This window comes from Neovison vison, chromosome 8, assembly GCF_020171115.1.
Source record: "Neovison vison isolate M4711 chromosome 8, ASM_NN_V1, whole genome shotgun sequence".
NCBI lineage: Eukaryota > Metazoa > Chordata > Mammalia > Carnivora > Mustelidae > Neogale > Neogale vison.
The window spans coordinates 27555408-27578186 of NC_058098.1; the positions used below are offsets into that span (position 1 = coordinate 27555408).

Here is a 22779-nt window from a genome sequence, read left to right on the forward strand (position 1 = left end):
GGTGGGAAGGACATGCAGGCTGAGCTGGGGACAGAGCAAGCAAGCTCTGGGGTGGGGTGTCTGCCTGAAAGAGGGCCAACTCGTGGCCTCTGGAGCCGGGTTGGGAGGTTGGGGGAGGGTTGAGCAGGGAGCTCTCAGCATGCGCCAAGCCGTGTTTGCTTCCTCTGGAGTAGCATCTGGCCAGCCCCAAGCCTCCGTGTGGGCTCTGTCCCTCTCTGGCTGGGTGATCCTGGCCAGTTTCAAAGATTCTCTCTGAGCTTCATCTGTAACAGACAGTTACATGGGAGGCTCTCCTTTTCAGTAAGGTGGCCTGATCCTCCAGAGAATGTGGGAGAGGCTGGGTGAGAAAGGTTTAGGAGCTGGAGGGAACGTCTGAGATCCAGTTTATAGGCCCTCGAGAAACTAATCTTCTAATTTGAAAACTTAAAAAAAAAAAAAAAAAGGGACAACCTTGTCCTTGTCCACAGCCCTCATCTGGGAACAGAGGACCGGGCCCCTGAGGGAAAGAACATGGCTTGGGGATTACAGGAGGGGAAGCTTCCTCTCCAGTCTTGATTTCTTAGAATGATGGATGTTAGAATCTCCAGCATCCTAGAATTCAAATCTCACCAGAAAACATACTAGAGAAGAGGTCTATATTTGGAACCCTATAGAATCGGATTGCAGAGGCTGGCGGTCAGAAGCAGAAAGGCAGATGCCTCCCACTTAGGCCTGAGTGTAAGAACCTATTTAGAAACTGTCCCCGCTCCCCTTCCCCCAGGGGATTTACTTTGTGACAAGTCCCGGGAACCAGCCTCAGATAACAAAGCTCAAATACAGGGGTGGGTCAGGCCAGGTGGAGACACCCGATCAGTGGGGGGTTGCATACTGTCTCCCTAGCTACCAAGGAGTAGCCCCACCCCCACTCCCGCCTTGGGGAGCCTTTTTGGCGCCAATCCTAATCAAGGTGTAATAGGCTGGTTCAAATGTCTATTAGGGTAAATTGTAATTCAGTTGGTCACCTGGCATCACTGTGGCATTTCCTGTGTGTGTTACAATCTCATTGGCCACCTGTGTGTGGCTAGGCCTGAACGCATGGCCTTTGCCCTTAAAAGCTAGACTGTGAAACAGAGAAGGGTCGCCCTCTCTTCTAAGAGGTGCGTCCCTAAACGTTTGGTCAGTTTTGTTTTTTTTTTAAGTTTTTATTTATTTATTTGACAGACAGAGATCTCAAGTAGGCAGAGAGGCAGGCAGAGAGAGAGAGAGAGAGAGAGGGAAGCAGGGTCCCCGCTGAGCAGAGAGCCCAACGCCGGGGCTCCATGCCAGGACCCTGAGATCATGACCTGAGCCAAAGGCAGTGGCTTTAACCCACTGAGCCACCCAGGTGCCCCTGTTTGGTTAGATTCTTGATGCTTGGCGCTAAATAAAGCTTTGCTTGACCTTCGCTTTGTATCAGTCTCTCTCCTTTAATCACGGACCCATTATTGGGACATAACACTGAGCACTGCCACTGCAAGGCCCCCAAGAGAGCCATCGTCTCCACTGAACTGGCCATGGAATGAGTAGTTAGCACTTCCTGTCTGCCCCCAAACTTGTTCACAATTAGTAGGCCTGGGGTAGGACGCTGAAATCTGAATTTTTGACAAGCGCCCCAGGGATGCTATTGGACCACCCAGATTTGGGCAATGGATATAATCTAGTCATGCTGATGAAGTCCTAGAACCTAGGTGAGGTTCGGTGGGCTGAGGTCCGGAGCCGATGACCAAGAAAGAATTCTTGAGACATCTTTGGTGCAAAATGGTGGTTTATTAAAGCACGGGGACAGGACCCGTGGGCAGGAAGAGCTGCTGCCCCGGGTTGTGAGGGCAGGCATGTTATATACCTTGCGGTTGTGGGGAGGTGGTGAAGGGATGGGAGGTTTCAACAGAGTTTTCACATGTTAAGGAGGGCCTACAAGGTGCCCTTATGGCTTGATCAATGTCGTCTTTAGGTCAGGTATTAACATCAAGATAGCTGGGAGATTCTTGGTGGGGTATTATGATCCTGCTGTCATTTACATTCCCTTCTACCTCAGCCTCCTCCAGTTTATGGTGGGGAGGGGGACATTAGGGCTTCAGGAACTGAGAGTTATTTGCCTCTGGAAATTTGTGCTATTGATAAGGTAACCTCCCTGTTTAGGTCTCTAGGACATCTGTAGAGCAAGGGAGATTCCTGTTCTGCAGGATTACGATCCCTGCAAGTTAACTATTTATCGTTTTATGGCAGTCAGGGGTGCCTGAGGAATGCTACACATATGGAGGGGAGCGGGAAAAAAGGGGGTGCAAGGTGCCAGCTTTTGCTCTGTCCTCAGCCAGCCTCCTGCTCCCTCATCAATGCCATCCATCAAACTGGGGGTGGTGGTGTAGGCCTGAGGTCCAGAAGTAAAAAGGGACTTGGCCTAGAGCCAGCAGATAGCTGGTGCCAGGCTGGGACTCAAACCCGGGCCCCCAGGGTTTGAGAGGACACTCTCACCAGCAGTGAGATCACTATTCAGATGGCTCCTTGGGAAGGTCACACCTTCTGGGTGTCCCTGGCCCTGTGGACATGTCATCCAGGGCACAGATGGTTCCCTGGGGCCACATCTGTGATTCATGGGGCCCAGAGGCCTTGGGTGGGGAGCACAGCGCTGCTGTCATCGGCCTGTGGCTAAGTTCCCTTCTTGAGATGACCCTGGCTGTGGGGGCTGAGGGTCCCTCCTCTTCTTTCAGTGCCTTCTTCGTCCCCAGCCCTCCCTTCATCCTCGCAGCCCTGAGCATTCCAGGGAAAACCGCCCCACATGGTTGAGATTCACTTATTCCAAACTCATCAGCGTCATGGTTTTATAACTCCCTCCCCATGCCCAAGAAGCACTTGCAAATTTCTTTTTTCTTTTCTCTTTATTAAAAAAAAAAAAAAAAAGTCGGGGTCTTGAAACAACAACAATAGAGCATTTCAGAGGCACAAACTTTTGCAGGAGAAGCTGGTGATCTGGCCAGGCGAGGAAGGGCAGCAGCTGTGAGGGTGGGCCTGGCGGGGTGTGTGTGTGTGGTGGGAAGGGTTAAGGGATTATGCTGGAGAGAGGGAAGCCTGAGGGTAGGCACTTCTTGGGGGGTGGGGGGTGTGCTACCTCATCACCTTTAACCTCTCTTCCAGCCTGCGGACCCGCTCCCCTTCCCCAGGCCACCCCGAGGCCCTTTGGGCCTCAGGCTCCCAATGCTTCTAGCTGCTGGGACCTTCTGAGTTCAGGCCAGCCTTGGCATGACCATGCCAAGGCAAATTGGGAGCACCCCTTCCTGGGGACTCAGGGAGGCCAACGAGGAGGGGCTAGGTACTGTGATGCTGGAATGACAGGCAGTGAGAACAAACTGTCTTCTGAGCTAAGTCTTATTTGAGACTCTCCGATGTTCTTCTTGATGTTCTTCTCACCTGGTGTGGTGGGGGGTGTCCCAGTGAAATGCAAGTGCTCAGGGTTCCCTGGGGGCTTGGGGGATAGAGGAATCTTCCCTCCCTCCCGACCCTTCCCTTGCTCCTTCTTTCATCACCTCCCCAAAGGCCCCCAAAGTTTCCTGTGGGTGTGCTGCGCTGGGCAGCCAATAAGTAGAAAGCCTAGCACCTGGGTTTCCTGGGTGACCTTGGGCAAGTCCCTCCTTGGGCCTCAGTTTCCCCTGGGTACAAGGGGTAGGAAGCACCAGGGTGGGGAACAGAGCAGCTTGGATAATCTCAAAGTTCCTTTTGGCTTCGATGGCCTCTTCTGGGCTGGGTCCGTGGTTCCCCCAGGGATGACAGTCCTGTTGGAAGCAGTGTTTGGACCCCCAAAGGACAAGGGAATATGGTCAGTTTGGGGAGAAGGGGGCAGGGAACCATGAGGGAGGGCAGTCATGGAGCACCAAGGGTAAACTCTGTCAGGCAGGCTCAGGGCTGGCTGTTCAACCGGAGGCCCCATCTGTGTCCACACAGGGAATGGGGAGCCCCCAGAGCCTCTTCCTGGGGGTTCCCACAGAAGCCGGTGACCAAGGGCTGTGGTGATGGCCTCCAGGGATTGGCCTGACCAGGGGGCACTGGCAGCCCTGGGTTCTGGGCTCTCCTCTGGAGCAGAAGCAGGGCCCTAAGGACTCGCACAGCCTGCCTGGATGGCGGCCTGGGCCCCGCCCTTGGACACCCCTTCTCTGCGAACAGGGGTCCCAACAGGGTCAGGGAAAGGCCTAGAGAAAGACGTCTGCTTTCTTTAAGAAGTAGACAGAGCAGGACACAGGGAAGAACAGGAAAGAAAACAGGAGACGAGGAAAAGAAAGGCAGACAGATAAGAGATTAAAGAGAAGGGAAAAGGACAGGGGGGAGGAGAAACGGAAGGAAGAGCAGAAATGAAGAAGAGCTGGAAAGGCAGGACGCGGGGAGGAAGGGAAGGGTGGGGAGAGAGAAGGATGCGGTCCCAGCGGCCGCAGCAGGAGGGGGTGGCGGTGTGGGGGTTGGAGGGCTGCAGGCTGCGGGAGGGTGGGGGTGCTGCGGGCGGCAAGCCCAGGGGACTCCTCAGGCCGGTGGGCGGGGCCTCACGTCCAGCGTGCGGTCCTGCCTCCGGTCCTTGCGAGGGCGCCGGTCTCTCCGCCCCTTCTTCTGGCTGGGGTTCCTCCCTGCACCAAGAGCACAGGGCATTGTGTCTGAGCCCCGCGCCGCCCAGCCCGGGGAAGCCCTTCCATCCACTTGCTTTTGAACACTCGCGTTGCTGGATGGCCCGAGGCTGCCGGGGGCGTGGGGCCCGTTTAGAGTTCAGAGGGCTTACTTGGGCTTTACTAAGAGCTGGTCCCCTCTTGGGAAGTCGCATCTCTGTGCCCTGACGGGAGCTCTCACGTTTGCCCTGACTCCTCTAGGTGTTCTCAAGTTGTGTTGAGCCCAAGTGTGACCACGTGGGGGAATTTCTTTTATTTCTCTTTTATATGACAGGGCATCAACTGATTTTTTTTTTTTAAATGACCCGTGCAAGGAGATCACATTATCCATGAACTTTGGAGTCATAAAGAGGGCGTTCTGAAATCCTTGCTATTAAAGGGGAGGTGGTCATTCTGCAAGGGCAGAGAAGTCCTGATGAAGGCAGGCACGTATCTCTCCGGAAGCTGGGACTGATCCCACCTGCCTTTGAAAGGATACCAGGGAGGGCAGGACTTAGAAGGTATGGCTAATCTTGGACTTTCCGGCGCCCTATGGGTGCTATTTGGGCAGGCAATGTCCCCAGCCCCCCAGCGTTCCCCGGTGGGGGGGGGAGCCCTGCCTGCTGCAGCCCCGAATGCGGCCCGGTGCTCACCTGCTGGGCATGGCTTCTGGATGGGACATTTCCTTGACTCGGAGAGCACCTGGCAGGTTGCTGCCTCCTCCCGTCCGGCCCGGCCCGTCTCCCGCACTCGGGTCTCCAGACCCCAGGCAGAGCCGCATGGCTTCCCGTTGTGCAAACAGGGGCCCCAGCTCCCCCAAGGGCCCAGCTCACATTCTTCTGTTGGGTGGAGACACAGACAGACAATTTGGATCAGCTGGCAGGGAGATCCAAGGGCAAAGTTGGAGCGGTCCAGGTCCCTGAAGACAACAGCTCTTGCCAGGAGCAGAGGGGAGACACTTAACTATCAATTTATGAGGGCCTGGGATGGGTGCCATACTAAAGCACACCCGGGCCAGAAGTGGGAGTGACCATGGGCTTTAGAGGGGAGGGCTTCCTGGAGGAGGTTACTGAGGAGCTAGAAGGAGAGGAGGCGATCCCGTGGAGCAGAAGGAAGGATACAGGCAGGTGTATGCAGTCTGGGGGGCCTGGCAAACGTCAGGGAGGGAGGGCAGCTGGTGGGGAGGCAGGGGGGAGGCTGGGAGAAGGACAGGTAGGCCAAGAGGCCAGAAGGTCTGCTGGGAGGCCCTCAGGGCCAGGACATTGCTTTGACCTTGATCATGTGCCTCTGATGGGCTGGGGAAGGCAGAAGCTATTTGGTGCTATTGTGAGGAAAAATGAGGTCACAGGCCAAGAAAGTTCTTAGCAGGAAACAATTTTAAAATACACACACACACACACACACACATAGTTTTTCGCATTTGATTCTATTAAGAGTTCCCGAGAGGTAGGCAAAAAACAAGGTGGCTGTTAATACCCCCATTTTGTAGAATAGGTCAGTGAGGCCTAGAGCAGGTAAGAGGCCTGCTAAGGAAACACAAAAGGGAATCTGCATCAGAACATGGCAAGTGTTTAAGACCTATTTGGGCCCAGAAACCAGGTCTCCAGACCTGAGAACAGTGGTCCTTATGCTGATGTGTTCATTTGCCAAGTAGGGACAGAGACCCTATTCTATGCCTCATGCTTTGCTAGGTGCAGAGCAGCAGCGGGCACAAGACAGACCCAGCTCCCACTCCCGGAGTTCACCACCGAGAAATGTCAGGCTGGGACGGCAGGGTGCTTGGGCCATAATGGGGGAAGCACAGGCAGCCACCGGAGCCCGGAAGAGGCCTGGGTCCTGGGGGCCTGGGGGACCCGGAAGGTTTCCAGGATGAGGAGAATCCTGACCTGAAGCTTGAAGTAGGGGTGGGGAGATTTGGCTTCAGGGAGGAGCAGAAGGGAGACGTGAAAAGGATTTGAACCCAGGTTTGTCTGATTCTAAAATCGGTGCTCTTCTTGTGAATTCTGGGGCCTCCCCTGGTAATAGCAACGAATCTGATGTTGGTAGTGATGGTGGCCGTGATAATGGTGCTCAATGTATAATGATGGCTCTAATGTATAGAAGGGTCCCTGTGTGTGTGTCTGATGTCCCCTATTGGGTCTCCCAGCACCCTGGGAGGACATTCTCCTGTGGTTCTTCCTAGTCTCCTGACAGCCCTCACCAGCCCCTTAGGGAAGGAGGCGGGGCAAGGAGGCCCCCACTCACCCTGGCACTCCCGAGTGCTGGGCTGGGCGGTGGTGCCCAGCGGGCAGGAGGGCAGACACTTCCCCTTGTACAGGAGAAACCGCCTCTTGCACTGGATGCAGAAGTCCTGGCTGAAGCAGCTTTCACACGTGGCCCCGCATTCTGCAAGAAAGCCAGGGCCACCAGTGGTTAGGGTGGCCACGCAGAAGGGGGCCTTCTGCCTTTGAGCAGCCCAAGCTCTGTAGCCCTGGGATCAGGATTCGGTCTCCTCTGAAGCCCAGACCTGTGCGGGAACTGCATTCCAGAGCTCCTTTCCTTGTCTGCCCTGAGGCTCACTGGGGGCAGGTGCCACATCCAAGGTAACAGGCTTCCTTGGATTGAAAGGTCAAGATTCCCTTTCTGATTTGAGCCAAGGCTCAGAGAGGGCACGTGGCTGGTCTAGAGTCACATAGCAAGTCTGGGCTGTGGTGGAGGACTTCTGCTGCATTTCCATCAAAGCTCAAACGTGGGCATGATCTATCCCAGGTCACAGTGAAAATCAGAGTAGGAGTCAGGACTCCTTTTTCCCTTTGAGCTAGGCCCAGAGAAGGGGAGTAACATGCCCAAGGCCACACGGCAAGCTATGGTAGATAGAGGTGAAGGTTTCCTGCTCTACTAGTGCCCAGAGCTGCTAGGGCGCTGTCTTGCTTAGGGCTTCTGAGCCAGCCTGAAACCAAGCTGGTATCTTGGAGTCTGGGCTTAGGCACACACTGCTTGCTTGCAGTCATGTTGGGGTGAGAGGTGGGGTGTGGGCCAGAGGTCTCAGGAACCCAGTGTTAGCATAGGACGAGGGGGAAGCCACGTACTTTTGCACCTGTTGACCTCCTGGCCACGGACGCCGAAGTAGCCAGAGGGACAGTCATGCACACACTTGCCGTACTGGCGGATGCCTTCCCGGCGGATGAACAGGAAGAGCCTCTGCTGGCAGGTGGAGCAGCCATTTTCCTCTGAGCAGATGACACAGCCTGTGCAGTTGCCCCCTGGACCAGTGCCCACTGCCAGCCAGACCAGGGAGGAAGGTGGGGGAAAGTGGGAGAGAAATAGTCAAACCATGTACGTAGGCAGCACGGACCATCTCATGGGGCATATTAACTGAACACATGGCCACCCGGACAAACCACAACATTTCCCAGACAACTAGATACGGTCATGTGACCCCAATCTGGCCAACAGTGTATAAGCTAAAGCAATGTGTGCAACTTCTAAGAAGCTGCCTTAAAGGGCAGGGGCATGCCCTTTGTTATCCCCTCACCCTTCCTAGTGAGTGGAATGTGAACACGATGGCTGGAACACATGCAGCTACGTTGGATCATGAAGTGCTATCGTGGAATGATAGAGATATAAGAAAAAAGAGCCCAGGTCCCCATGGGCTGCCCGTGTAGACTTACAGGAGAGAAAAATCTCTGTTTCATTTAAACCACTGTTATGTGGAGTTTTCTAGAACTCACAGGCAAACTTAGGCTTCATGGGAATAGTGTGTGTTTATCAGTGTGTGGAGGGTGCGCATGCAGGTGGGGGTAGGGGAGATCCTTGTCCTCTAGTGTGGGGGTGGTGCGCATGCATGTGGGGGTGGGGGACACCCTCGTCCTCCTGCATTTTCTGTGTTTCTGAACAAGACTCCCTTCCTCCCTGTCACCATCATCAAATACTCCCAGCATCATCAAGTGTAGTGAGTTGAGGGAAGGAAAATTTGTTGCCCCAGAGTCAGCCAGGACCCAAAGCTGGGAAGGATGCAGAGAATACTCTAGAAAGGAAGCCTCTCCAAGGCTCACAAGGGGTCTCTGCTTTCCTGATCGTTACCTGATAAGCTGACCAATTAGAGAGTTGGGATTTGTCAGCCTGGGGTGGGGGGCTGTGACTTTCCCTCTGATCCCAACCCCCGAAACCAAGTGAGAAGAGGGGCAAGGTGCCCCTCCCAGAGATGGGGTGCCTGCAACAAGGGGTGGCCAGCTTCTTATGCTCCCGTTGGACATTCAATTCTGTCACAGCTCTGACAACCTTCTCCTTCCTGTGTCTCTCTGAGCAGAGTAAAGAGGCCAGGAGAGAGATGGGCAGAGCTGAGAGAAGAGGCAGCAGCCGAAGAACCTGTGCATCCTTCACGGCAAGCCTGGGGGGCTTCTCAGTGGCGAGGGCCCCTTAGAAGTAGCCGGACTTTGGGGAGGCTGCGGCCTCACCCAAGCAGGGTGGTTCCTGGCAAATGTCTCAGGGAGAGGCAGCAGGGAAAACCACTGGAGGTAGGAGGTGGGGAGAGTCCGTGAAGGACCGAGCAGCTTCTTAGAGGCAACTGGGGACATGTGAAACTGTTCTGCATTTATACCCCATCAAGGTCAGACTGTTTAATAAACCAGTTACATACTTTGACTCCCCTTAAGCCCACAGCCACCCAGCATAGGACCTTCTTGACTCTCCAGGTCTACCTGCCCCCCCTTTCTATTCGTGCCTCATCTGCCTTTTAGAGGAATTCCCTATTGTGTGAGGAAATGGAGAAGGGCAATTCCTGGGGCCCCCCTCCCCAGAACAGAAACCAAGGAAGTTCAGCCCTTCTTCAAGTTGGCAGTGATGGGCACTGACCAATCAGATACTCATTCCCGTGACCCCGAGTCGTGGGAGCTGGACCAAAAGAGTGAGGGGCTATGTGGGGATAAGGGTCACTGTCCAGACCAGTCTGGGCCTTTTCTGCCTCCCCTCCTTCCCACTCTGGGATGGGTCCTGCCATTTCTCCAAGCCTGATCTTCAGCTACCTGGATCTGGTGAGCCCCCCACAACCTGCTGATATCTCCCACTGCTGTGGCTTATGCCACAGCACTGGGTGGTTGATTTCTATGCTCCTTGGTGTGGACCTTGCCAGAATTTTGCTCCAGAGTTTGAGCTCTTAGCTAGGATGGTTGAAGGAAAAATGAAAGCTGGAAAAGTAGACTGTCAGGCTTATGCTCAAACATGCCAGAAAGCTGGCATCAGAGCCTATCCAACTGTTAAATTTTTTCCCTACGAAAGAACAAAGAGAAATATTTGGGGAGAGCAGATAGATGCCAGAGATGCAAAAGAGATTGCTACCTTAATATATGAAAAATTGAAAAATCTCCAAAATCATGGAAAGAGAGATAAGGATGAACTTTAATGATTTTAAAGATGAAGAAAAAAGAGAAGGAATTCTAACAAATGACATCAGAAGACATCTTTTTAGGATGTTACTACTTGGTGGGAATAAATGAACATTATCTTGGGAAAAAAAAAAAGGGCCACTTTTTTTTTTTTTTTTTAGCTCAATAAATACTTGTTGACAGAGACTTGAGGGAAGGGCAGGAGGGGGAAGGGAGGCATGCAGGCCACCCGCTGTCCCCACAGCCCAGCCTCCTGCTCAGGGGCAGGGTCCTGCTCAGGCGGGCAGGGGGCAAGGGCAGGTAGGGAGGGGCTGCCGGGCTGCCCTGAGCCAGGAGGCAGGGCCCAGGCCTCAGAGGAAGGGTGGTTCAGTGGAGGGGGGTGGGGGGAAGGGTGGGAGGGTGGCAGGGGTCACAGCGGTGGGCAGCAGCATGGTGGGGTCTGAGAGCAGGTCAGGCCGGCCTGCAGTGAGGTTCCAGAGAAAAGGGTCCTAGTGGCTAAAGCTCAGGCCCCACGTGGCCATGTCCGGGGCTGCCGCTTGGGGCCGGGGCCATGAAGCTGGTTCCTCCATCTGGCAGCCCCCCAGTCTGGCCGCTGCCTCTTCGAGGGCCACTTCCAACAAGTGAGGGCCCCGACTGATCCAGCAGGCTTGCTAATGCCCCTGGGAAGAGAAACAGCCACAGAAGAGCAGAGTAAAGGTTTATGTCTTTCCAAAGCTGTAGCCCCGCAGGGACCTGAGGGCAGAGAGAGAGTATGCACTATGTCATAGGAGGGATCTCCCGGGCCAGAGAGAGAACATCAGCTGAGAAGCGAACAGAACCCAGACCTCCCATCCCAAGGGAAACAGTTTAAATTCTGATAATACAGAGTGCTGGCAAGTATGAAAGGAAAACCCTCCCTTCTGACAGGAGAGTAAATAAACCCTGGAGAAAAGTCCAGCAGCATCTAGTAAATTTGAGAATGTGCCTTTTCTGAGCACAGCAATTTGGCTTGCGGTCCCCCCGCAAGAACTGTGCTTCTCAAACCCTTGTCTCAGCCTCTCCTACAGGTTTTGTTACAACACACAGAGCAGGGTTCCACCCCGAGTGTCCGAGTGTCCCACTGAGTAGATCGGAGGAGGGGGGACTGAGACTTGGCATTTCTAACAGGTTCCAGGTGACACTGCTGTTACTGACCCGTGGCCATGATCTCAAACCACCAGCACAGAGAAACCCTTGTGTCTGTGCCCAGAGAAACATGAGCAAAGATGTTCGCTGCGACATCATTTAATAGCAAACAAGTGTAAAAACCTAACTATCAAAAGAAGAGATAAGCTCACTAGGGTGCCGTCCCATATATGACCCACGATATGTGACTGGGGAGGGTTTGCAGCTGACCTCATGGATACTCTCAAAGACAAGGCTGACAGCAAAAACGCAGATTGCACAATGAATCACAGAGGAAGAAGCCATTCGTGTAGAGTTTGAAACCCTGCAAAACAATATTCTTGGACATGTGTGCTACTTAAATTTGTATCAAAAGTGAAAGACATAAGAGGTTAATAAACACTGAATTCAGGATGTGGGTGAGAAAAGGGATTCAGGAAGAAGGCCAGGGACTCCTCTTGAATCTGTAATAGTTCATTTCTTCAAATCTGAAGCAAATATTAAGATGGGGAGATTTGCAACAAGTGGCTGGCAGGTACGCAAATGTTCATTGTGTTTTTTTTTATTCTTGACTGTAGTTTCAAAATACTTTACAATAAAAATATATTTAGAAGTGTTTAGTCTCTATTGTGTCTGTGGGTTGGGGAGGGATAGGTAAGGAAAGAGGACTGTCTTCTACTCCTACCCCTCCCAGCTTCCTTCCCCAAGCCCTGGCCTATTCTCACGCTGAGATCTTGGGCAGGAGGTGATAGAAGTTCTGAGAGCAACAGAGACCTGCAGCTTTGAGCCCTGTGCTACTTATGCCCCAGGTTCTTTCTCTCCTCAGTAAAGGAACCTTATGTTTAGCCAAAGTTATGTCTTCCAAGAATGAAGACTACATTTCCCAGGCTCCTTTGCAGAGGTATATGGTGCAGCATCTAAGTTGCAACTCATGGGCTTCAAGTGGGAGTGTCCTGTCCACACTCCAGGAATGACCTTTAAAGAAGGGTGACTCTTTTCTCCTCCCCTTCTTCCTCTGCTGGTGGGATTGTGGACTTGGAAGCCAGAGCCAGGGTGGATGCCGGGGACAGAGGGACCTGGCAGAGAGGCCATGGCGTGGCCATGCTAACCCAGGGCTGTCTACTTTAGGTTCTCGTATAGAAGAGGGGTGAAAGTGTCAGCCCTCTTGTTTAGGCCATTGGACCTTTCTATCAGATCCTGAGGACTGCATGAGAATGACTGATGCTGTGGGGTCTTCAGCCTCACGGGTGGGCACAGGGTGATGTCAGTGGAGAACAGGGTACCTCTCCTCAGTGCCTCAGTGCTATGTCATCCCACTGGACCTGAGATGTGGCCCCACAACAAAGGGCAAAGGGACCCTCATTTGGCTTGAGGTGATCTCTGCCTCCCGGCAGAACAGGAGTTCCAAGTAGAGATTATGTTCAGTTACAGAAAAACAGAATAGCATTCGCTGCACACTGAGTGCGTGGACAGAGACTCACACCCGACTCAGGTGTCTCTGCCCATTTTGCAGCTGAGGAGACCACGGGGCCCCAGGGTCCTGCAGCATCAATGGAGGCAGGGACCTGGGCAGCCAGCCCCCTACTGCCCTCGTGGAGCATTTGTTCTAGGCTCCTCCGTGTCAGGCAGAGCCTGGGGCAGCAGGGATGGCCCGTGCATGGCCCCCGCTGTCAGAGGCCCTCACAGCCACTGGGAGGGCTAAAGCCCACAGGAGGGACTGAACGTAATGCAGACAAAGTAAACTCTTTCTAACTGGTCTCTGGGAAGAACTTAGGAATCCTTTAGCCTGACCCCTGCAGGTGCACGGGGATTCTGAGGCCACAAGGGGTGGAGACTTCCCCAAGCTCAGACAGCCAAACAGCAATTTTTCTAGAGTGGCATTTCCATATGCAGAAGACAGAACCTGATAAGGACCCTCCCGTGACCTCGGATGGTGTGTGTGTGTGTGTGTGTGTGTGTGTGTGTGTGTGTACACATGGGTGTGCAGGCATCGGACAGAACTCAATCCTTTCAGGTTTTTGAAGTTAGCTCTGCGGCGTCCTTGGTCCTGGTGGTGGGATAGGGCGCCCTCTAGTGGCTCTGTACTGTAATGGCATGCCTGACTTAGAACTCCGATGGCCTCTGGCTTTTCATCACATCTCTGCGACTTGTTGGACAGGGCAATGCTATTTCTCCTCCCCAAGGTCACGGGTGTAGAGACTTGAACGATAATTCTCTGAATCATAAGTGATGACAACTAGAGTTTGTACAATGCTGCTTTAGAAAGATCCAAATGTGATAGTTCTTTAACTTGACTGAGCCTAAGAATTCTTAGGGAGGCTCGTAAAGTGTCTGGCTCAGGCCCAGGAATGTGCATTATAGTAAGTCCAAAATAAATGTAATAGGCATTTTGGATGAGTCTTCCCTGCTCACGAACTCCTTTCCCTGACAACCAGATGTGGAAACCATGCTTGAATTGCATGACGCTGTCCCTTGGTCAATGCCAGACAGACTGAAGTAGGGACTGACTGCTCTTTCTGGCTGAACGAATAAGACCATCTTTCTTGGGAATTTTGACTCTGGGCCAACAGACAATGGTTTGTGTTGGGCTCTTGATCTAAGGACATTTGCAGGAAGGCAGGCTAGTGCCCATGTATGAGAAGCTTTTGTGGCCACTAGCATCTGTCGTCCCTCTCTGTGCTCATAGAGACCCCATCCGTCTGCACTCTCTGACTTGGAGGTTCATGGAGAGACTCTGCAGCCAGATACACTTCACCACAGGTCCTCTTGACTCCGGTGGCTGGTTCAAACCTAGGCACATGTCTCAGCAAGAGCTAGTCTTCAAATTTTGGGGTGGGGGGTGGTTGACAGGCATGTGTGTATGCATGCACATGTGTGCATTTTCTTTTCCACTCTATTTGGATTTGGGAAGGTGTAGACCAGGGTTGGTGGGCACTGCAGGGTGGGAGGGAGTCCCACAGGTGGGTGGGAGGTGAGAATAGAGGCCACAAGGCAGCAGCAGAGCTGAGAGATTATGTGTGCACCTGGACGCCCCCCTGAGAGGGTCCATAAATTCTCTTCTTTTCTCAAGCCACTCTACGGTAGGTTTCCTGTCACTTGCAACTAGACTCCTAATATACAGAAGCAAAGAGAGAAAGAAACACATCAGATGCAGACAGAATAAAGCAACCAGAAACCTTTTGGGTCCCAAAAGACAGAGTTTCTGACCATGATGTAAGTCCAGGTTCCAGTTCCCTCCAAGCCAAGGGGCCTGGAGCCCCAGCCCCCCAGCCTGCTTACCATGGCTCCCCAATGGGCTTCTTGTATACCCCAACCGTCTCCTGGCCTTCATCACTGGCCTCTCCCAGCTTAGATGCACACTTCTAAAGGAAAGCATTAGAGCTCTCCTTGTAATACCTTGGGTTTTCAGGGGACATCAGAAGAGATGGAACCCCATGCGATTTCCTATATCAATGGTCTCCCATGATCATGACCATCCTCCCCTACTCAAAATACCAGGCCTCAAATACATGGGCCTGTTTCACTCCAGCAGTTGGATGGGTTTGGAATGACATCTGAGTCACTTCGTCTTTTCCCAAGAAAATGATAGTGGAATGGATCACATCAAGCTTTGCGGTTTCCAAAGGGAGGCAGGCTTATAACAACTCTGAGAGCATGAGTTAGCCCGGGGCTGAGCAATCCATTCATTCATTCACCCACGCATCCAACCAATATCACTGCGTCACGTCCACTCCGAGGGGTTCTATAGTTATGAGCTCTGGGGCACAGCTGTGTGATCGCGGGCAAAGTGCTTTAGCTCTCTGGGCTCAGTTACTCTAGTGCAAAAGCGGGGGTAATAAGGCTTATCTTGCAGGGTTGTTGTAATTAAAGGAGACAGTTCCTGGAAAACTCTTGGCTTTGAGCCTAGCACAAAGCAGGCCCCTGATATACCGTGTCTATTGTTGTCATATTGAAGCGATGACCCGTTCTGTGTCCTCACAAATCTAAGGACGTGTGTTATGGTGCAGATGCCCAGGTTCCAGTCCTGGCTCCACCACTCATAGAATGACCTTGGACAAATTACCCTAATCTCTGTGGACCTCGGTTTCCCCATCTGAAATCCTGTCGCAGCAATTCCTCCCCTCATGGGCCTGGATATGAGATGTGTGCAAACAAACAAGCAAGTGCCTGGCACACAGTAGGTACTTCTTTATAAATGTAAGTTCAAGTTCCTTGCCTGCCCACACTTGGTCAGTCCACACTTGGACCCTCCTCCCTTTCACAGGTGAGCAAACAGAGGCCAGAGGTGTTGGTGGACAGAAGGTCCGAGGCGATGGTCTTCAGGCAGACATGAGGAGGCAGCTTTGGTCTTGGGTGAAGGGCAGGTTTATCCTTTCTGTTGGGATCAGGGAGTGACCTGGGTCTTCCAATAAGGGTTCCCAACCTCAGGGTGACCCACAGCCTGAGAACAACCCCAGGCAACCTCATTGCAATAAGAGTCAATGGCTTGAGGTTTGCAAGGAATCTCCATATTTTTTCCATTTGGGAATTTCGAGTGGTTTCAGGGTCATCTCTGCAATATCATGCCTCCCACCCCCTTTCAGCCTGCAGAGCTTTCCTGGAAGGGGTCAAAAGGCCCAGGGTGACATCTAAGACCCTGAAGATTACATGTTCTCCCAGACAAGTTCACGTCCTCGGCAGCCCACAGCGTGTCTGTCACTGAAAAATCCTTAATACCCACGTTGAGAAATGCAGCCCCATCCTTAAAAAACAAAACAAAACAACAAACCAACAACCAAATAAACCAACAACAAAAAGCAAAAAAGAAACAAACAAAAACCCTCATTTGGATAGACTGCTAACATTAAAAAAGACAACAACAACAAACAAACCAGATTTCACATAGAAAGCCAGAATTTGGACCTCTCTGGAAAAAATCGGACAACACTGGGCCTGCATTCCCATAAGGCAATAATTGATTGAAATTACACAGACAGGGTACAGGCTCACCAGGCTGCCCCCCATCCCCTTTAACGACCCCTGACACTGAGGGCAAAGGTCAGCTGCCCTGTATTATCATCTTTGAGCCTCCGTTCATCTCACACCCACTTCAGTCACTGGTGTTAGGAGGCAATGTGGAGCAGGGGTTCTCAAACATGGGGGCATGCGCCAGATTCACCTTGGACTTGTTAAAACACCGCTGGCTGGTGATTCGGTGGGGTGAGGCTAGTCTTGAGGAAGTGTAATGCCCACAGGTTCCCAAGAGCTGCTGGTGCTGTAGAACCTGGGACCACACTTGAGTGGAGTAGGGTTAAGAATTGGGCTGTGTGGGTTCACATCCCAGCTCTGCCCCTTAGCCTTGCCTGTGTGACCTTGAACTCGTACCTTAACCTCTCTGAGCTTCAGTTTTCCCACCTGTTAAACAAGCATCATACTGGCTGACCTTCCAGTTGTGAGGACCTGAGCAGGCTGGACACCAACGAGAGGCTCAGGATTGTTACCATCGCCACCTGCCACGCGTCTGTGGGAGTCTGTGATTCGGGGCTTGCTTGGGCAATCGGTGCAGAACTTTTTATTTTGATGTCAACATTTTTTGGGGGGGTGGAGTTTCTTCCTAATTGGGGTGTGCCCAGGGAAGTGTGCCTTGCATGAGAACATCGTGTGTCATGGTTGACTGAGGATTTAACACAGCTGTCCCGGAGGCCTCCCTGGGGGGTGCCAAGGATGGGGATGGAGAGAGACGGCTGCCCCTTGCCCCAAGGCCATGCAACCTGAGGAGGACCAGTCCTTGACCTGAGTCCTGCTCTGTCCTTGGGGATGATCAGAACCGTGGTGGGGGTGGGGGGCATGCAGAGAGCCCTGGGCAGTGCGTCTTCTGATCCTTGCCTGGCAGTGGGGGACACATGTCACCGATGACCAAAGGAAATAAACAACATCTGGGCTCCCGCCTGTCCGCTCAGGCCCCCACATATGGGAGGCAGTTGCTGCCCCTGGAAGCTGGCTCAGAGGAGCCCCACGGCACATCCCTGCCTGGGGGGTAGATTGCACCATTCCCAGCAAGGGAGGAACCCTGGAGATGACTTCCAGCTTATAGTCTCCCACGGGGTGCAGGGCTAAAGGTCTTCAGCCCCCCAGCGTCTTCTCAGTACCCTGGTGGGGGGGAACATAGAGGGCCTCACGTTCAGCAGAATGTTGAGGTGGTCTTGGTTTTGGAGCCTGACAAACCAACACTTTCTGGCTGGGTGAGTTCAGACAAGCAGGCTTCACTACTCTGAACCTCGGTCTCCTCTTCAGCAAAATGGGGACAACCGCAGCAACCGGCTCCCAGGCACTTGTCTGGTTGACACGAGCTCATCCACGTAAAGTGCTTAGCACCACTCGTGGCAGACAAATGGGCACTATTTTATTATTTGGTTTCTGTGAGACGCATGGGAGGCGCCCCAAGGTGCTCCCTCGAGGGCTGGAGTGCAGTTTGGAGTTTTCTCCTTCAAGTTTCCAAAGCTTTGTACTTTGGCCTCTCTAGAGAGCTGTTGCTGTGGTCGAGGGCCAGGCTCATACAGGGCAAAGGAAGTTGATGATGTTCCTTTTCTGCCAGGGAAGGATGAACCCCAGCAGGGCAGGGCAAAACCACAGTGGCCCCCACAGGCGAGTCCTCACCTTGCTTTTGCTCATCCAGATTATCCTGGCAAATACTGCACCTCGAGACCCCCCTTTCCAGAGCTGCTCATCATCCCGCGTAGAGATGTTGCAAAATTCATTTAAGTACTATTGTCACACCCACTTCAGAAGCGAGGCAACGGAGGTTCAGGGCAGGGCCGCTGCTTGCCCAAAGGCATGTAGTAGGAGCTGTAGTGGACAGTCAGACCCGGGCAGGGTGACTCCAGAAGCTGAAAGCTTCACGTCGTGGCAACACTGCCTCCCGAGTCCCTGTGTACCCCATGCCTCCTTCAGTCCTCCACACTGAATAACACATCCCCTGTCCCCTTATTATGGCCTTGCTAAGTTCCCAGGGCTGTGCTAAGGCCCTTGCCTCTTTCCATGCCCACTTGACCTTGACTGAGACAGGAAGTTGGCCTGGCTGCCCAGGACAGGCCATCTGGGGACTGAGCCTGCCTCTTCGGTGTATCTCATTCATTTTCTCTTGTGCCATGCTCAGCCCTGGGATGTGGGGCAAGTCAGCACGTGTGCCCTCACCCAGGGGAGCCTGTCCCTGTCGTTCTTCTGTCAGGTCCCTTCCAAACTCTCTCTGGGGGATTTTCTTGTTGCCCCCACCAGGGCTTTGGGAGGCTGGGAAATGTCCTGCCACACCCCAGCCACTGCTTGGAATCCAGAAGGAATCCTTTCCAGACCCTGGGAGTGAAGGCGGAATGGAGTACGGTGGGGAGTCAGCGTTCACACCCACATCTGTTTTTTCCTCAGATTTCAATCCACATAGAATCACCCGGTGCTGCTGCTTAAAATCCGAGGCACTACCTACTCTCAATTAGGGGCTTCGTTGAAAGCTTCTGGTGCTGTGCCTGGTGTCATAGATGTCTGAGCTCAGGCGATCTTCAAAAACCACTCTGCAACTGGGGCGCCTGGGTAGCTCAGCGGGTTAAGCCTTTGCCTTCAGCTCAGGTCATGATCTCGGGGTCCTGGGATCGAGGCCCGAATCAGGCTCTCTTCTCAGCAGGGAGCCTGCTGCTTCCCCTTCTCTCTCTGCCTGCCTCTCTGCCTACTTGTGATCTTTCTCTCTCTGCCATATAAATAAATAAAATTTAAAAACAAAACAAAACAAAAACCACTCTGCGGGCTCAGCCAGGGCTTCCCAACAGTAGTGTTAACACAGAGTACCCTGGGGTCTTGGGTTCAAAGGTAGATTTTGACACTAAAGTTCTAGGGTGAGGTCTGAGCTGCTGCTTCTCTACAAAGCTACCCGAGAATGCTGATGATATTGGTCCCTGACCTCATTTTAAGAAGCAAGGAAGTTGGTCCTGTTACCACTCCTCATTACACAGATGAGCCAACTGGGGCTCAAAGGCCAATCCCTGGAGGTAGCAGAGCTAGACAGAGCTCCCAGACAGTACCTTGCCCCGGAGGCCTGACGATGGATGAGAAGCTGGGGTAAGATTGGGTAATATTTGGAAGGGGCAGCCCAGCTCCTCTTATCACTCACTGGAAGGCTTTCCCAAGTAACCAGAGCTGGGGACCGTGCCAAGGTCAGCGAGGCAGGAAGGGGAGGCGCCGGGTTTGTCACCCGAACGTGGGCGTGGGGCCGGGACAGTGCCGGGTGTGGGATGGATGGTGAACCCCACCTCCAGAGGATTCTAGTGCTCAGAGTGGAAGCACGAAGTCTTCGCCCTGTGTTGTCTCTACCTGGCCCTCTGGCCGGGTAGCAGGGCAGACCCATTTCAGAGCAGGCTGCTGGTGCCAGGCTTGCCCCCTGCCCCTCGCCAAGGCACATCTCTGCTTTCCTATCCCTTAATGAGCCACCCTGGCCCGGGCAGATGCATTCTGCCCTCCATTAACCGCTCCTCAAGGATGGTCCTGCTTGTGTTCCTGTGGGAGCCCTGGGTGTGCAGCCAGAAGCCAAGGACCTATCTTGCTAGAATGCAGCTACCTGTTATCCGTGAACACAGAGGCATCACACGACAGGCCCGAGTGTGAAACTGTCAGAAAAATCAATCTGCCTACAGTCTTGTCACAAAACCATCTGTGGGTCAAAGTGTCGTCAAGGGTGTGCAATTGCAGAAGAAACGGTCTGGCCTTATCCTACGTTTAAAACAGTCACAACATTGTCAAGTAGATGCAGTTACCCCCCACAACAAAAATCTTGAGAAAACAGTTCCTTTTCTTTTCCAGCAACAGACACAGGTTCGCTGTGGGAGAAGCCCTGAACAAGCTGCTGAAATACCCTGTGCCTGAGTTTCTTCTGTTTTTAACTCACATGGCTGTTGCGGGGCCGGGGAGGGTGGTTGTCAAATGCCTTATGCTCAAAGCAGGGCAGAGCAGGTGCTCAGGAAACTCACGGCCCTTCCCCCACTCCCCGTGAACGGCATGTCTCTGCAGCACACGTGTCTCCGGCATGTTTCCTCCCAGCTATAGCCCTACACCTGGCACAGCTAGTGCCTGGTATACAGTAGATGCTCAGTGAGGACTTGTAAGTTGGGAGTGGACTTAGACAGTTTCTGGCTCCTTCCAGTTCTGGGTCTCTGTGGTTTGCTGTGTGACCTCGGGCAGGTCTCTTTCTTCTCTGATCCTCTCCAAACCTACTTGGCTGCCGTGAAGTACTCTGAGACCCGTGTATAGTACCTGGTGGTGCTTGGCTTGAGTTGGCTGCTTATTCCCACTCCCTCCCCTGGGGCGCTTTTGGTTCCCCATTGCTCTTTATCTGTGAAGGACTCTTCTGGCTCTTTGAGAGGCTATACAGCTCTGGCCCAGTAGGAGGATGTTTGCAGCAGTTAGGACCCTTCTGGGACTCCTCCAGCCAATCTGGAGACCCAGTGCAGCATGGGAGGGGGACCATGCCCACTGGCTAAACCCGGAGGCTCCCACAAGCTTTGGGGAAGATATAAGGGCCAGGATACCTGGGAAGGTAGTGGAAACTTTCATTTTTTTAAAGTATTTAAATTCAATTAGTCAACATACAGTACATCCTTAGTTTTGGATTCGGGAGAAACTTCCTAAGAGGAACTGGAAAGCCCAGATTCTGAAAGTTAATCTGAGGAGGGTACCAGGTTTGAGAGCTCTACGTACAACCTCCTTTCCTTTGTCCCATGGAAGTCCTGTGACTGACAGAGCCCAGCGCTAGGGACGAGGACGGTGGTACCTGTCTCGGGGTGGACTTAGACTCCTTGAATGATCTTGGCAGAGTTCCTCATCGCTCCATGCCTCAGTTTCCCCAGCAGGAAAACAAAGGATGGGGCTTGATAAAGGACTTTTAAAATATTTTCAGCCACGGAAGCCTTCTTTTTTTCATAATGAGATGGGATATGGATGCCGAGTTAATAGGGCAGGTAAGGATGAAGCTGCTTTGGCTGAAACCTGGCTGGGTGTGAGGACGAGGATCTTGAGCCTGATCCTTTTTGTTCCCATCCCCCACTTCTGGAGGCAGCCGTTCAGGGCTTGGAGCATCTCTAATGACCTTCAAGCCCCAAAGGCCCACAGTGTCAATGGCAGGAGGAGCGGCGGCAGAGCCGTTAGCAGCACTGGCTGGAGAAAGACAGCCTGGGTTCAAGCCTCAACCTAACCTCTGTGAGCCTCAGTTTCCCTATCTGTAAAATGGGATACTACCTGTCTTCTTAAGTTGTTGTGAAGGTGCAGTTCGTTGGCGTGTGACACAATTAGAACAGGGTCTAGCAGACGGTAGGTGTGAGCGGTGTGGAGTGCCTATATGGCCGGGCTCTGTCACAACAACCCTATGAGGTATCCTATTAAAACAAAGAAGTTAAGGCACAGAGAGGGTAGGTAAGTTGCCCAGGATCACACAGCTGATAAGTGGCAAGCTGAGGTTTAAAGCCAGGTGGTCTTAAGAACTGGTGGTTTTTATTAAGTATTAGGGAGACTCTAGCTCTCAGAATAGGCCCAACATAAACATCCTCCTCACCTCATAAAATTAAGCCCAGGGAAGCGTTGGGTATATGATCGGTGCTCAGCATGGAGAAATCCTGGGGCTCCACTGCCAGTAAGCATCAGGGAAGGCAACCAGGTCTAAAAGTCAGGGCTAGTCCTCATGCCAAACCCTGTCAGTGTTCAGGGACAGCCCCAGATCCTCTCAGCCAGGACCCTGGGGACCAGGAGGCTCTGAGGGGTGACAGAATCAGGAATCCAGTGGGACCTCCAGGCATGGACTAAGTGTCTTCACAGATCTGACTGTGGATCTGGCCTCTTCTCACAGGCTCCCTTCCCCTCTCAAATCCCAGCAAAGGGAGAGAGCCCCAGATGTGGACTCTTGTCCCAGATCTTTGGACCCTAGGGCAAGGTCCTCCCTGTCTCTGAGCCTCAGTTTCTCCATCTGTCAAAACCCACTGTGCATAAGGGTCCAATATTCATGATCTATCCACCCGTTGGGCAGGTATTTCTTGAATACCCGCAATGTGCCAGGCCCTTTTCTAACCTCCAGGAACATAAGGGTGAAAACAAGAAACAAAAAAAAAACCCCTTCTCATTTGCTTTCATTTGATTTATTAGACAAAAATCAAAAGACAAATCCCAGACCCACTGAAAGTTTTAGAAAGATGCACAACATGGTTCTAGTTGAAAGGTAAATTTCCCACGCTCTGTCTTTTTTAGCCCTCCTCCCAGCGCCAGGCACCCCGCTGGGTACAGGGGTGCTCTGTAAATGTTTGTTGAATGAATGAACGAACAGGACTTATCTTGCAGTGCCAAAATTGGTGACAAAGGGTGGAAATAGTCTCTGAGTCCTCCCCGTCCCTGCCACAGTGTTTTAAAGAGAGCTGCCTCATGAGTATAAAACTGGGGCCTGGTAGCTGGCTCCAGGGCTTAGTGTGGGGAGGGGGCAATGATCTTTGCATCCCCTATCCTCCCCCCACCCCACCCCCTGCCTCTGCAGCCTGTGTAAATGGATTTCTGAAAAAGATCCCCCCAAAACTGTCCCACAGGGGCTGGGGCAGGGCTGAGCACTTCCCCACCTCCCTAAACCCAGCTGGAGTGGC

The 22779-nt window shown here is 52.8% G+C and overlaps 1 protein-coding gene across 2 annotated transcripts in view; it reads right to left on the reverse strand.

Annotated features, from left to right (window-relative positions):
• Positions 1-4508: 4508 nt before the first annotated feature.
• The window catches only part of RSPO4 (R-spondin 4), a 30400-nt gene continuing 12129 nt past the window's right edge, over positions 4509-22779 (reverse strand). The window contains exons 2-5 of one of the 2 annotated variants that reach the window (XM_044262363.1): positions 7709-7897; positions 6885-7025; positions 5294-5479; positions 4509-4625 (exon numbers count right to left, since the gene is read on the reverse strand). In XM_044262363.1, the coding sequence (XP_044118298.1) occupies positions 4525-4625; positions 5294-5479; positions 6885-7025; positions 7709-7897 (617 nt within the window). In that variant the 3' untranslated portion in view covers positions 4509-4524. The remainder of the gene's footprint in view (positions 4626-5293; positions 5480-6884; positions 7026-7708; positions 7898-22779) is intronic. The other variant, XM_044262364.1, reaches the window with a different exon arrangement.